General features: G+C 44.2%; 1 protein-coding gene across 7 annotated transcripts in view; it reads right to left on the bottom strand.

Annotated features, from left to right (window-relative positions):
* Positions 1-3,879: 3,879 nt before the first annotated feature.
* Positions 3,880-15,048, bottom strand: part of GPR176 (G protein-coupled receptor 176) — a 91,619-nt gene continuing 80,450 nt past the window's right edge. For 3 of the 7 annotated variants that reach the window (XM_032622962.1, XM_032622967.1, XM_032622965.1), the window contains 2 exons: positions 11,152-11,404; positions 3,880-7,136 (listed from right to left, as the gene is read on the bottom strand). In XM_032622962.1, coding sequence (XP_032478853.1) covers positions 6,014-7,136; positions 11,152-11,404 — 1,376 coding nt within the window. In that variant the 3' untranslated portion in view covers positions 3,880-6,013. The remainder of the gene's footprint in view (positions 7,137-11,151; positions 11,405-15,048) is intronic. The other 4 variants (XM_032622961.1, XM_032622963.1, XM_032622968.1 and 1 more) reach the window with 2 other exon arrangements.

Genomic DNA, 15,048 nt, shown 5'->3' with positions numbered 1-15,048 from the left:
CTTAATTTTCATCATGAGATCCTGGGATAATAGATATAATCGCACATTCAAGGTTTCCTTCCCTCTCACGTGACACCATGGGTTCTGTGGAGTGTGAAACGACATCTGTCCCCTGTGTCATTGCCTACATGGTCATGCCTTGCCCCATTTGGTCTTGTGATCCATCCTTCCCGGCCACCTGCTCCTTTGGGCTTGAGGCTCTCTCTTTCTTTCAAGATACTTATGTAGATATCTGAGTGAGGCCCTGGCTCCTGGACTCACTACCAAACTCTCCACAGGGATCCACGCCCTGGGGAGCAGGGCACACACTGGTTCCCTTTGCAATTGCCCAAATCTTTCTTTGTTTTGCTGTTTCTTTGTTTGCTTTCTTGGGGCTTTGCCTAGGAGGCAGCATTAGGCCCCTTATCCAGAAGGTACAGATGTCTACATTATCACTTACCCCCGACTTCTCTTCTCTACTATCCTCACGTCCAGGGAAGCTTTTTCCACTGAGGGGGGATGGTTCCCCTTCCTCAAACCATCTCAAACCTTTGGCTAACCCAGTGTTTCTCAGTGCTTGGCTAACCCAAGATTTCTCAACATTGGCATTATTGGTATTTTGGACCAGATATGTCTTTGTTGTATGGGCTGTCCTGTGCATTATAGGGCGTTTAGCAGCATCCCTGGCCTTGACTCACTAGGTGCCAGTTGCATCCCCCAATTCTTGAAAATCATTACCAAATATCCAGTGGGCTCATGCCAAGAGTCCCCTCTGTTCTCCTAAAACCTAGGCTTTGATACACAAAAACTGGAAAGAGACTCACAGTCTATTTGCTTTCCTTTGAGAAAGTGAATGCCTTCCCCACACCTTCCCAGAGGCAATACATGTGAATGTATCAAGCAAGGAAAAGGAGGGAAGAGAAATTAGATGCATCAGGTAATATGGTTAATATTTCAAAAGCGTTATCCCATCTGTGCTGTACTTTCTCACCTGTTGCCTTAAAAGGTACACCACATGTCATTCTAGCACCTCCTTTGTGGGTGTATTACCTTTTATATATGGACTGCAGTGAATACGCATATAAAAAGAAATTTAAGAGGGGGCAGAAACGATTTAACGCTTGTATGTGTATTTTGTGTGTGTATTACCTTTTGTATATGGACTGCAGTGAATACGCATATAAAAAGAAATTTAAGAGGGGGCAGAAACGATTTAACCACTAAATTCTGATCAATACAGCTGACAAAAGGATTATTGTTCACGCCCAACACATACGCCTAGAGCTGTGCTTCTCCGTATTGAACTTCCCTTCCAGATTTAGAACTTACACTCCCTCTAGTGAATTACAGAGAGGCTTAGGTGTTGAAGAGAGAAGTAGATCAAAGACCTTGCATTTGATGCCTTTAACCCTTGTATGAGTCATTCCAAGGAGATTGATGAGAACCAGCAATAACTCTCCTGACAGCAAATCTTACCCCAGCTCGTCCTCAATAGAGATTTAGCCACGTCTCCAGATGCCATATCTCTTATTTACTCATTCATTTATCATTCACTCATTTAAGTTTGGAAATAAGTGGCTCCTAAGTCCCCAGGACATAAACAGCCATCAGAGGTTCACAGAAAACAATGCTGGAGATTACAGTCTGAGGTCTATGAAGGTCTCCAGGCCTTTATTCTGCCTATTAGCTAACTTATCTCCTTGGCACAAATGGGGATAAACACTGGTTGAACCTGAGGCTAACAGGCAAGATATTTTAGCTTCTAAAACCTCATATAATGGAGAATCTTAGATCATTTCAATTTATTTTAAAAGCCTTGCCCTCACACAAAAAGGCTTTTGATACTACCCTGGGCATTAGTGTTGATTTCAATTCCTGTTTTATTCACATACTCTCAGGTCATTAACGATGATTTATTTTTCTTTTGACTACAGAACTCTAATATAGCAGCAATTGGTTGTGATATAAACCTGCTAAATGTTTACAACTATTGGGGGAAGTTAATCACTTTGCTATAAACTTATTTACATCGTATATTGCTACATTGGTAGACTACAATATGAAAGCACTAATCCTTCCCCTCCACAGAAATTCAGCCTAAAATAAGCTCTTTTTCCCTGAGCATCTCAGATCTGGTATGCGGCAGCCGCTGTGAGCCACCCAACCCCGTCAGGGCTGCCAAGAGCACAGCAACGCCCAGAGCTGGCCTGGAGCTGCAGCTTTTCTCTCCAGCCCAATCAGACTTGTGCTTGAACTCCAATATTAGCTTAACACACCGCGTGACTGCCTTATAGTTCCTTTTCAATGGCTGAGTCCACTTTGGGTTTGTCTACCTGCCCTTAGTTACCTACATATTCTGCTCTACTCTGCATCAGTATATTATGCTCATTCTTTTTTTTTTTTTTTTAACGTCTTCATTGGAGTATAACTGCTTTACAATGTTGTGTTAGTTTCTGCTGTATAACAAAGTGAATCAGCTCTACGTATACATATATCCCCATACCCCCTCCCTCTTGCATCTCCCTCCCACCCTCCCTATCCCACCCGTCTAGGTGGTCACAAAGCACCGAGCTGACCTCCCTGTGCTCTGCGGCTGCTTCCCACTATATGCTCATTCTTATTCAGAATCTGGCTTATAGATTTACAGCAAAGTCAAACATTCTTTCAACATCCCCCCCTTTTTTTTTTTTTGAAACTGAGAATTGTTTGGTGAAGAACGATTCCAGCTTACAGAGTTATTTTTTTCTTCAGGGATTCAAACAGTACTTTGGCACTGTGTACTGCCTCAGAGTATCATCATTATGAATACCAATAATTGTTGGGGTAACTGGTAAAAACATCAATTTAATATTGTTTTCTGAATAACATTGCAAAAATGCCTCCACCACTTTTTTTTTTAATGTAGCATGTAAGCACTAATATTGATATAGTTTTACTGTGTGCCACACTTTGTGTTAAACAGACCATGCCATTTAATCCTTACAACTGCCCCATGAGGTATACTATTGTCTCACTTGGATTCCCCTGAAAACAGAGCTTGAGACAAGGGCTTTGTGCAGTTGGTTTTGGGGAGGTGATCCTTGAGGGCATGAATGAGGGTAGAGAAAGCCAGACAGGGAAGGAGGAAGAAGAGTCAATAAAAGGATGCATTATTTGGACAACGTGGTGGGCAACAGGGACTCAATTTGCTGGACTTCCTGAGAAGTGGAAAGATGCCTCCCACAATTGTCCAGCAGAAGGACAGGGGCATTTATCCACTGGTTCCCATGTCCCACTGATCAAGCGTTACCCCCCAGAGCGAGGGAGCTCTCCCAGGGCAGACAGCAGAGAAACTAGGCCTTGATGGCTCTCAGGGAAGTGAATAGATACAGCCAACAATGGCCCACTGCAGACATGGCTAAAATCAGAGGTGAAATATGTGAGTCAGGGCAACAGAAGCCTCTGACAGTTATTACCTCCCCATTTTATAGAGAGGAAACCAAGATACGTGGAGATTACCTCACATGCTCAAGGTCACAAGGTGGGTCAGTGGTAGAGTCAGGACCCAAACATGGGCCATCTGACCTCAAGGCCATGGCCCCAACCATAGGGGGTAATGACGGCTGCACTACACTCTTCCCCGTGTAGCTCCACCTACAGGTTTGAGCAGACCATCCACCAATTCCATCTGGAACCCAGGTTTGGGACATTTATTCAAGCATTGCAGTTTCTTCTTTGGGAATTCATTTTTCAAGTTGCCACAACGTAAGAAAGTGCTATTAGAATGCTGCATCTGCATGTCGGGAGGAAAATAAACACCTTTCTTTTGAGATCACACAGGAGGAGAGAGGTTCAGATAGGATACCACTTGAGGGGGAGAAAAAAGAAAACAAACAAACAAACAAATCACTCAGACAACCGTTTTTGAGTTCAGAAACTGCTTTTCAATTTTTTATTAAAACATAATTCTTCAAAGAGTATAGAAATACACCTGGCCATGACCTGTTAGAAGGCAACCAACTGCTTCAAACATACATAAGTAACATCTATCAAATTCCAGCTCACCAGAATTTATTAAGTTGTACATATATGTTATCAGAATGACACCAACGTGGCTACATTTGACAGATTCTTCTAAAGTGGACACAAGTTTCTGACAGGTTATGTTTCCCCTTGATGAACGCTGTAACAACTGTGATGGTTTGAAAGATACGCTTGAAGGGCCACAACGGGAAGCATGAGGGCAAGGAGCTCCAGAGCGCACACAGGGGCCCCGGGAGAGGGGGTGGCGGGCCCCTGTTTCCGCTGTGAGCACACAATGCTTCAAAGAAACGAACACAAAGAGGAAGGCACTCCCTCCTTTGGACAAGGGTCTTTGGGTTCACATTCGGGAATCACAAGACAGCACACCCAGGAAAGGACAGGAAAAGGAAACTCCCTACACATAGTCTGACCTTCCTATGAGGGACAAGGGCCTGTGTGGTTCAAGGAGAAGATCCGTGAGGACCCCTGCCGTTGGGATGTGTTCTTTGCCGCTGAGGATGCCCCCTCCCCTGCTCAAGGCACTGGATTGGCTCCCTTCCATACTATGAACAAGAACAAAACGCCCTCCAGAGAAGAGCAGACCTGGTGCTTGATTTGTTCTCCTTAAGAGTGAAGTTTCCTTTGTGGTTTGAATTCAACCTGGTGAAGCCCACCCCAACGTAGACTCGAATTGCTGTGAGAGCCCCCAGGCAACTGATCAGTTGAGGACACTGTCCTCCCTCTTCTGTCCTGTCTGGCTCCTGCTACAACTTCACTGGGAAGGAGTAAGTGGAGAGCTCACCTGGGCTAGGTATTGCCTTGGCATTGTACAGTGATGAATTCCTTCTCCATGTTCTGTCCCTCCTTTGTGCCCCAAATGAAGGGAGAACCGCAGTCGTACAAACAGACTGAAAATGAGAGTGGCGACGCATGGGGTCTGCAGTCCTCCTTGGAAGGGAACCAACTTTTCCCACTCTTTTGGGCAGACTCACTTTTCCTAATCAAGTATTTTTAGCTTGACGTTTCCAGAGGACCCCGTTTACCCTAACTTTGCCTTTTTAAATGACCTTTAATTCCAGAAGTTGGCACAAACCTTTTTCAATACGCTTTACCCCTGCTGATTGCTGCATAAAATCTTTCACATGAGACCATGTGGGAAGAGGAAACTCTACAGAGTGTGGATATTTCTCAGTCTTTCTTCTCCACTTCTAAGCTTCTCCCTCATTTGTTGAAAAAAACACAGCTTAAGGGGGAAAGACATGATAAAAGCTTTTAGTGTTTTCCAATCAACACTGCGGACTTCTCTTTCTGAGGCCTTAGTGATGCCCGGAGATGGTCAGGATAATCAAGGACAGAATATCTTCCTAATCCCTGGGCACATCTATTGCCATGTCTGTCAAATGGGGGTTCAATATTCATTCATCCCTCACCTACATCCCAGCGAAGGAGATGAAGGGCATCGGGAGAAACCGTGAGTCACGTGATCAGGCTGTCCAGAAAAAAGGTATCAAATGCCAAGGTTCTATCTTCCCTAAAGATACAGATCAATATAAACCATTTTGAATATCTGTGATTTTAAAATCTATCAAATAGGCATTTTCTTGGGGCCACACGGCTCCATAATTATCTTGGGCTTCTCTTAGAGTGCCCCTGCTTCCTTTGAACTTATAGACATTCTTCTCTCCGTGTATTCTTTGCAGGGCCCGGAACAGAGATATCCCCAGAAAATGCACACAGAGAACCCACCCAAGACCCGTTTCCCACTACCCAGCTTTCGTCTCCACAGAGAGAAATGTGGACTTTACTGAGGATCACTGAGATAAATATATATATATGTATAAATATATATATATGCCCTCAATAAAGAGGACATTCGATTTTATATAGATTTCCCTCTCATTCAAAAGCATCTGGCCCACAGAGGAGGAATCAACCCATACTGGGCTGCAAGGAGATCAGACAAATCCTAGGCCCAGTGAAGGGAGGGCAGGAATGTGGAAGGTCTGTTGCTTCCAGGGATTTACAAGACTTGCTAGGAATCCACCTTTGGGAAGATGCTCACTTTATTGTTTCTGCTCATCTTCCGTTCCACCCTGCCTACCTTGGGCATCTTTGTCTGGATCAGCTCTTCTGGGGTGTTGCCCAAGGGGGGAAGCAGCCTCTTCTTGCTATTTCGGGTCTCCGAGAGCCACTGTGGAGGCAACTCAAATGGCCCAAAGCCGAACTGCAGGGAGTACCTGTCAGGGAATGTCTCAGGTTCCACAGAGACTGCTGGTGCCACCTGGGATACAGAGTCCACTGTGCCCGGGGGTGGTGCAGGGGTAGCAAACCGCGGCCCCTGCTCTGCCTCCAGGCAGGTGGGAAGTAGCTCCCTGGCCTGGAGGTCAGCTGAGCCGGCATACTTGGCTTCACTCTCTTCCTCGTCATCCGTGGGCTTAAAGATCTGCTGCTGCCCAATGTGGAACATCTCCAGGAGCTGGCTGCCCGAGCGCATGCTGGGCTCCAGGCTGGCATCGGCCACCCCGCTCCCTGTGCCCACCACATTCCGGCGACTGTAGCGGTGGTGTAGTTGTACCAAGGTCCCTACCAAGCACTTGCGGATAGATTTGTTCACAGTAAGAAAGAGCACAGGGTTCGCCAGCAGAGAGACTTTGGGCAGCCAAATGGCCGTGAGCAACAAGAAGACAGAAGTGTTGGGGACATTGAGCACAGTCTGGTAGACGACCAGTGTGGCATAGGGCACGCTGCATAAGATGAAGACCATCACCATGGACAGCAGGGTGGCATGCAGCTCGGCCTCCCGCTGGGAGGCATAGGGGATAGAGATGGTGTTCTGCGGAGTCCGCAGCGCTGCTATGATGACCTTCTTCTTCTGGCTGGCACTCAGGGCCCGGCGGATCAGTATCAAGAAGAGGAATACCACAGCCACAGGCACGATGACCGTGGTGATGTTGTAGACCAGAACGTAAACCAGGTGGCCCAACGAGTTGCTCCAGACTTCCGTGCAGGTGGACATGGCATAGATGTCAGCCACGTTGGTCACCGCAAACACAGGGACGCTGGCCACCACGGCATGGGCCCAGATGTATATCACTAGTTCTCGGGACTTTGCATCAGATATTTTTCTCTCCAGAGGATAGAGGACTGAGTAGTACCTGCCAAATGCACAAGCAAAATTCATTTCACAGAAGATACACTTTAATTAGGGGAATCTATTTACTAAAAGTAGGAGAGAGGAAAGAAAGGGTCAATTTCTTCTATTCTGCCTAAGACAGAGGAAACCACTGGGGGAATTAGGAAGCTAGACCTTAAGTGTTGAGGATTTTGCTGTACAATTCACAGTTAGTCTTATAATTATTGCCACCAGGACTAAATCCAAAAGAGTGCCCTCAATATAAAGGGTATCTCCCTCTACTGGAAAGACACCTCTTTTTCAATTTAAGGGTAAAGGGTAATTTGTAAAAAAAATTTTTACCTGGGCTAGAGGAGCTTGAGGGCAATTTTCAAAGCCACTAAGAGAAAGGAAATGTGTCTGCACACAAATCCAAAGGAGACTTGTGCCACAGTGGATATGCACGGATATCACTAGCATTTACAGCCACCTGGGGCAGAAGAAGCCAGTGTGAGGGAGGGACTCTGACAAAATCCTTCCACAAGATCAATTTGACTGAAAAAAATCATGCCTGCTCAATCGCCATTGTTCCCATGATAATCGCTCAGTACCCCTGAGAGCAATTAATAGACTTAAAATGCCTGCATGATTTGATTTTTGTTAAAATCAGGGAAGACTTTTTTCCTTCAAGCTTGACTTGATTATTCTATAACCACCTAATCAGAATTCCAAAGGCACCTTGTTTCAATATCACCTATGACTGGGGGAAACCGAGTAATGTGTTAAGACTCTTAGAACCACATCTGTCATGAAAGGGCAGCCAGCAGCCCTCAGAGATATGGCGAGTTTCTTCACCTTAGCTCGGCCCACATCTGTGCAGTCAGCTAATGCTGGAGTTGACCTTCCAACCCTATTAACATGCATTCCCTCATGGGGCCAGCTGAGCAGGTGTGCCTTCTGTCACAAGGATTTCTGAGCACCACCTATCTGCTAGGTATTGTGCCAGGCACTGGACTGCAAAGATGGAAGGACGCACGGGAATGTTTCTTAACTAAATGGGGAAAGGGGGCACGTAGACAAACAATTATAACCGAGCAGATGGTGGCTCTACTGGAGGGACGCACAAAGGAGATGAGGAAAGGGAGCACCTGGGAAAATGTCAAGAGCAAGCGGCCCTGTGGTGGAGTCTGGCAGGGGACAAGCTGTGGGAGAGACGATGCAAACACAACACAACCATGGATGACCAGAGATGGGTGGAGTGCAGTAAAATGTGTTCTAGAAACACAACACAACCATGGATGACCAGAGATGGGTGGAGTGCAGTAAAATGTGTTCTAGATCACTTTCGGGGAAGGGAAAAAAAAAAGAGAGAAAGAAATCTATAAGTTATGCATGCTCTCAATTGTTTTTCTCTGAACATGGAGAAGCTTTTCTAACCACCGCTCAGTAAATCCAGTGTGGTGGCCCCACGCCCACGCATGAATACACGTCCACTGTCTCTGATTCCCATTTGCTAAGTGACAGGTGACAAGCCCAGGCTTCCTGTCATTTTTTATTCCATTCTAGGTTGGGAAATAGACCGCAGCACAAGCACACAGGCTCGCTATACATCATTTTGTTAGTATGTGCATCTCTAGAGGATGATGCAGGAAGTGTAGGTGGCCTCCCGATTCACTTGCTGACTTGGTGCCACGAAACAAATATCTGGGAAAGAAGTGAGAGAAAGGACGTTTTCCCTTTGTCTTCGTGCACAACAAACCTATACTTTCCAGTAATCCGCATCTCTGAATAATGAAATAGGAATTTACCAAACTTGCTTTTCTACTAAAAGAACTTGCTTACCTTTTTCGAACAATTAGGAATTTTGGATTAATAGATATACACTACAATATAGAAAATAGATAAACAACAAGGACCTACCATGTAGCACAGGGAACTATATTCAATATCTTATAATAATCTATAATGGAAAAGAATCTAAAAAAGAATATACACACACACACACACATATAACTGAATCACTTTGCTGTATACCTGAAACATTGTAAATCAACTATACTTCAATTTAAAAAAATAAAAGACACACTGAAAAAAATGATGGCAGAAATACAGTAGATTTTCTGCTGCAAAGAAAATAAGGATTTCTTATTATTTGCATATTTTCTTGCCTAAAACCAAAGGCTCAAAATAACCCACAGGGATTATTGCATTGCTTCCAGGTAGAATAGCAACCTGTCCAGAATAATGTGTTCCCATTCTTGTTGAATCCTATTCTTAAAAAACCTTCAGGATTCATAGCAGCATTATTTATAATAGCCAAAAAGTGGAAACAACCCAAATGTCCATCAACTAGTAAATGGATAAACAAAATGTGGTATATGCATACAATGGGAATATTATTCGGCAATAAAAAGGAATGAAGTAAGTTAAGAGAGTAGATCATGAGTTCTCATTACAAGGAAAATAAACATTTTTTGGTATCTGTATGAGATGATGGATGTTAACTAAATTTATAGTGAATCATTTCACAATATGTGTAAGAGAAGTCATTATGCCATATACCTTAAACTTGTACAGTGCTGTATGTCAACTATAACTCAATAAAGCTGGAAAGAGAAAAAAAGAAGTACTGATACCTGCTATAACATGGATGAACCTTGAAAACATTATGCTGAGTAAAAGAAGCCAGGCACAAAAGAACACATATTGTATGATTCCACTTATATGAACTGTCCCCCAATACAAAGACAGAAAGTAGATTAGTGGTGGCCTCGGTCTGGGGGTGGGAATGGGGAATAACTGTAAATGAACACAAGGTTTCTTTTTAGGGTGACGGAAATATTCTAAAGTTCAATTGTGGTCATGGCTACACAACTGTACATATACTAAAATTCACTGACTTGTACATTTTAAATGAATTTTATGATGTGTAAATTATATCTCAATAAAACTATTAAAAAAAAAAAACCTTCGGGAAAGAAAAGCCCACCATGTGGACTGCAGACATAAGACCTCACCAAGCAGGTAGTAAGGGGCCGCCAGAAAGACACACCTGCCGTGAACACAGAATGGATCAATACAAAAAGCATTAGGAGGGGCTTCCCTGGTGGCGCAGTGGTTGAGAGTCCGCCTGCCGATGCAGGGGACACGGGTTCGTGCCCCGGTCCGGGAGGATCCCACATGCCGCGGAGCGGCTGGGCCCGTGAGCCATGGCCACTGAGCCTGCGCGTCCGGAGCCTGTGCTCCGCAACGGGAGAGGCCATAACAATGAGAGACGCGCGTACCGCAAAAAAAAAAAAAAAAAAAAAGTTCTTGTGGACACAAAATATTTTTCATTCTTCTTTGCTTATTTAATTCTATTCTCTAAAATGTATTATTATCTCAACTGTATTCATGAAGCGCTAGCAACAAAGAGAAAAGACAGGCACCTGTTGATTACTGAGAACGTCACACTTCCCTTTGATAAATTTGGTCAAAGTACGTAGGACAGCAGTAGCTAGGATGTAAGATTTATTTCCAAATGAACATCCTTTAAAAAAGGATGAGAAGAGAAAACAAACACCATCACAATATAAAACCTTGGAAGTAAATCCTCCAGAGGAATTCTGGTGCTATCTGGCCAGGTCCAACAGGACTGTCTAATCATTTGTTAAATAGCCACTGAACTGTTCTCTTGTTCTTCCAGAAATGTTTTCATCCTGCATCAAAAGGCCCTAATTGCAGAGTTAGCAATCTGATGAGCAATCTACTGCAAATTGCAATGCAAATACCGCTAATTCCAACCAAGCTGAAACTATATCATGATCCAGCTCTGCCCCAGCATCGTCATGATGTAACCTCCCCAATGCCACATCTTTTCTCAATGGTCCCATTTTCTAGAGCTGCTGTCTTCTGTAAGGCATCTGTTTCAGCAATCGACTCTCTTTCTGCTGACAACAAGCAGACTAAAAAGCAGTATTTGGAACACTGACTATTCACTATTTGCTTCGTGATGCTAATTTTTCAATACACTTAAAAAAAAAAAAAAAAAACTTGCACCCCTGGCTACCTGATCTTACCTGTCCAAGGCAATGGCAGGGAAGCTGAGGATAGTCACAGAGCAGAAGACTTTGTGCAAAAACTTAACGACCTTGCAGAAGAGCATGGTGTAGATCCACCAGCAACAGTGAGGACTGGTGCTAAGGATGATGTCGAAGGGCACGCAGACCAGGCTGGCACAAATCCCCGAGCAGGCCAGGTTTTTAATGAACCTGTTGGTGACAGATTTGAACACGGTTGTGCGGCAAGTCGACCATAACACCATGAAGTTTCCTGGCCAGATGGGCAAAAATAAAAACAAACCAAAAAAATGTTTAAATAAAAAGAAAGAAGACAAAAAAAGAAAGAAAGAAAATACAGGTTAAAAAAAAGACTGAAAAACCATATTTGAGAGTTCATTTCAAAGCACTTAAAGGCATATGATGTTGTCAATTTATGTGAAATTATTAAATCACTTCCATAAGTATCAAAAAGTCTAGAAGAGTTTTCTAGCCGTGAGTTTTATTTAATTTTAGGCATAATAGTATCATGACGATGATTCTGTCTCACCTGAGTATGAACAGTCAGCTAGGGATTACTTAACCTCAGCCAGTCTACTCTGACCAAGTTTGCAAATGACCTCGCCTTACCAAACTCTGTAACAGAAACAGGACGAAAGCCACACATGTGGCTTAAAACTTCCTAGTAGTGATACTTTTAAAAAGTAAAAAGAAGCAGGTGAAATTTTAATAGTGTATATTATTGAACCCAATCTATGCCAAACATTATCGTTTCAACGTCATCATTACTTTAAAAAGTATTAAAGTAATATATTCATTCTTATTTTTGTGCTACATCTTTGAAATGTGGCGTGCATTTTTTTGTTTGTTTTGTTATTTATTTATTTATTTTTCGCTACGTTGGGTTTTCATTGCTGCGCTCGGGCTTTCTCCAGTTGCAGTGAGTGGGGGCTACTCTTCGTTGTGGTGCACGGGCTTCTCATTGCAGCGGCTTCTCTTGTTGCGGACCACAGGCTCTAGAGCGCAGACTCAGTAGTTGTGGCGCACGGGCTTAGTTGCTCCGCGGCATGTGGGATCTTCCTGGACCAGGGATCGAACCCATGTGCCCTGCATTGGCAGGCAGATTCTCAACCACTGCACCACCAGGGAAGCCCCTGGTGTGCGCTTTTTAAATTGAAATATAATTAATATATAGCATTGTATTCTTTTTAGGTGTGCATGGTGTATGTTTTATTTTACACTTACAACACATTTTCAGTTCACGTTCGTCACATTTCAAGGGCTCCATAGCCACATGAAGCTGGCGGCCACTGGACAGGCCTGCACTGTTCTAGACCTTTAGTGTCAATAACACACTTGCCTGTCCGTCTCTGAGCATCTTCCTCCTGTGGCCTCCACAGGCCTACAGCCTCCTGGTGTTCCTCCCACCTCTCCCAGGCCCTGGCTGCCCCAAGTCTTCTTCACCAGGCCCTTCCCCATCCTCTCTCTCCAGCTTCTCCCTAGGTTAAATCACCCATTCAGGTGGTTCTCCACTGAAATGCTGGTGACTCCCACATTCATGGCCCAGACTAGGCCTCTCCTCTCAACTCCGGACTCCTGTCCCACTGAACATCTGATTCTCCACCCCTTCTCGGTCTGTTCTGCCCACCCATTGTCCTCCAGAGCCTACACAATCCAGGGCCAACCTGCCTAATCTCATGCCACGCTGCCCCTGGCTTGCTGGGCACTGGCTACGCTGCCCTTTTTTTCTGTTCTTGAAACACAACGAGGCTGATCTGGTCTCCACGCCTGTGCACAAATTTTTTATATTGCCTAGCATGGTCCTCGTGTGTCTGATTCCTTTTAATCCAGGTCTTAGTATAATTGCTGCCTCCTCAAAGAGGCCTCCGCAAACCATATTTTTATTTTAAATACTCACTGCTCCTCCCTCCAGCATACTCTCTTATAATATCCTCTTGTGGCCTTCTCAGCTCTTATCATAATTATTAGTTTACTCATTTTCCCTTCAGTTCATGAGGATAAAAAAACATGTCAATCTTGTTCACTATTATAAGTCCACTGCCTAGTTCAGTATCTGGCACAGAACAGGCATTCAGTAACTATTTAGATGAATGAATTTGAAAGAGGACAAACAGTAATCAAAAGTCCCTGCAGCAAGATAACCCGTTTCGTAGTAGGAATGTCATGAGAGGCTATTCTGAGTCAGTAGTTCCCAAACCTCACTATGCATCAGAAGTACTACACCAGACATCCTGAATCATAGTTATAGGTATAGAGCTGGGAACCTGCATTTGTAATATGCGCTTCAAATAGAGTTGGCTCCCAGACTGAGTTACAGAAATGCCACATCTAGACAGAGACTGTAGCCTTTCATCCCCAGAGTCTCACAGGGCCCAAGTCGTCAGGTATGCTGGGCAGCCTATGTTACCAGGGGAGATTTTAGCTGGTGAAAGATCCAGGTCCACATGGCCAGTCAGTCATGACCCAAGGACACTGCTCTCTCCTGGGCACAGGCACAGAGAATGCCCTCTAATGACTGAGGCAACAGCTCAGCCTCATGCGGAAGGACAGCACGGTGCCAGGAGAGGGGAGCACAGGGCTCAGGGCTGCAGCTGAAGCCACCACCAGGAGCTGCCTCGCTGCCTCAGATGCTGACATAACTTACTGTCAAGAGTCTCTTTTCAGACACAGTAGTCTACAGCTACTTCTTATCTGCCAGAAAAAAAATGGGCACTGCATTTAGGTAAGTAGGCCAGCTGCTTCCAGGAAATTCTCTACCAAACTTTCCTTACATAAATATGCTGACTCAGTGAGATGAAATTCACAGTGTGAATATATACACAGGTTTTGTTCAATAGAAAAGCTGTTTATACTAATGTTACCACCTCAGGCCCCCTCAAGCTTTCCTGTCACCAAGGTTACAGACAGCAATAATGATATATTTGAAGCTCCATCTATATGGGGATTTTTTTTTCCTGGCCTTTCCCACTGAAATACAGATTAGGATCTGGCTGAAGCATCTTTCCTCACTTAAGTTTTACAGATAGGACTGAAAATCTGGTAACCATCTAATAATGAAATTGCCCACTTAAAGAAATCTGCCATAGGGCTTCCCTGGTGGTGCAGTGGTTAAGAATCTGCCTGCCAATGCAAGGGACACGGGTTCAAGCCCTGTGTGGGAAGATCCCACATGCCGTGGAGCAGCTAAGCCCATGCACCACAACTACTGAGCCTGCAATCTAGAGCCCACAAGCCACAACTACTGAGCCCACGTGCCACAATTACTGAAGCCTGAGCGCCTAGAGCCCGTGCTCCACAACAAGAGAAGCCACGACGATGAGAAGCCCGCGCACCGCGACAAAGAGTAGCCCCCACTCACCACAACTAGAGAAAGCCTGCGCACAGCAACGAAGACCCAACACAGCCACACATAAATAAATAAATAAATAAATATTTTTTAAAAAAAGAAACCTGCCATGAGGAGAGTGTCATAGTATCTTCAGTTGTTAATATCGGGGCTGTCTCCAGTCCACTAGGGGACTTCCTATAAAGACCATCCTTCTGCTTTATAAAACAAGACCCACAGGATTTTCTATTTCTCTATCACTGTTAATCTTTGTCGCTTGGTAGGTTACACTGAATAAAACATTTTGTATAACAAACAGGAAAATTCATTGCAAAGGAGAGGACAGGCTGTGTGCCAAGGTCTCTCATGCATACAGCAGATTTCTTTGAAACTAATCTCCATCATTACCCTCATACTCTAACTCTCTTATCTTTCTCTCTCCCTCCCAATTATGTCAGGCACACTTTTTTATTGTTTTTTTCTTAAATCATACATTTTATTAGTATGTCCACGCTTGCGAATGAGGAAACTTGTTTTCAATGAGTTATTACTGAAAAACCCGAGATGGCTAT

Source organism: Phocoena sinus, chromosome 2, assembly GCF_008692025.1.
Source record: "Phocoena sinus isolate mPhoSin1 chromosome 2, mPhoSin1.pri, whole genome shotgun sequence".
NCBI classification, from domain to species: domain Eukaryota; kingdom Metazoa; phylum Chordata; class Mammalia; order Artiodactyla; family Phocoenidae; genus Phocoena; species Phocoena sinus.
This window is presented reverse-complemented; position numbering and strand designations above follow the sequence as displayed.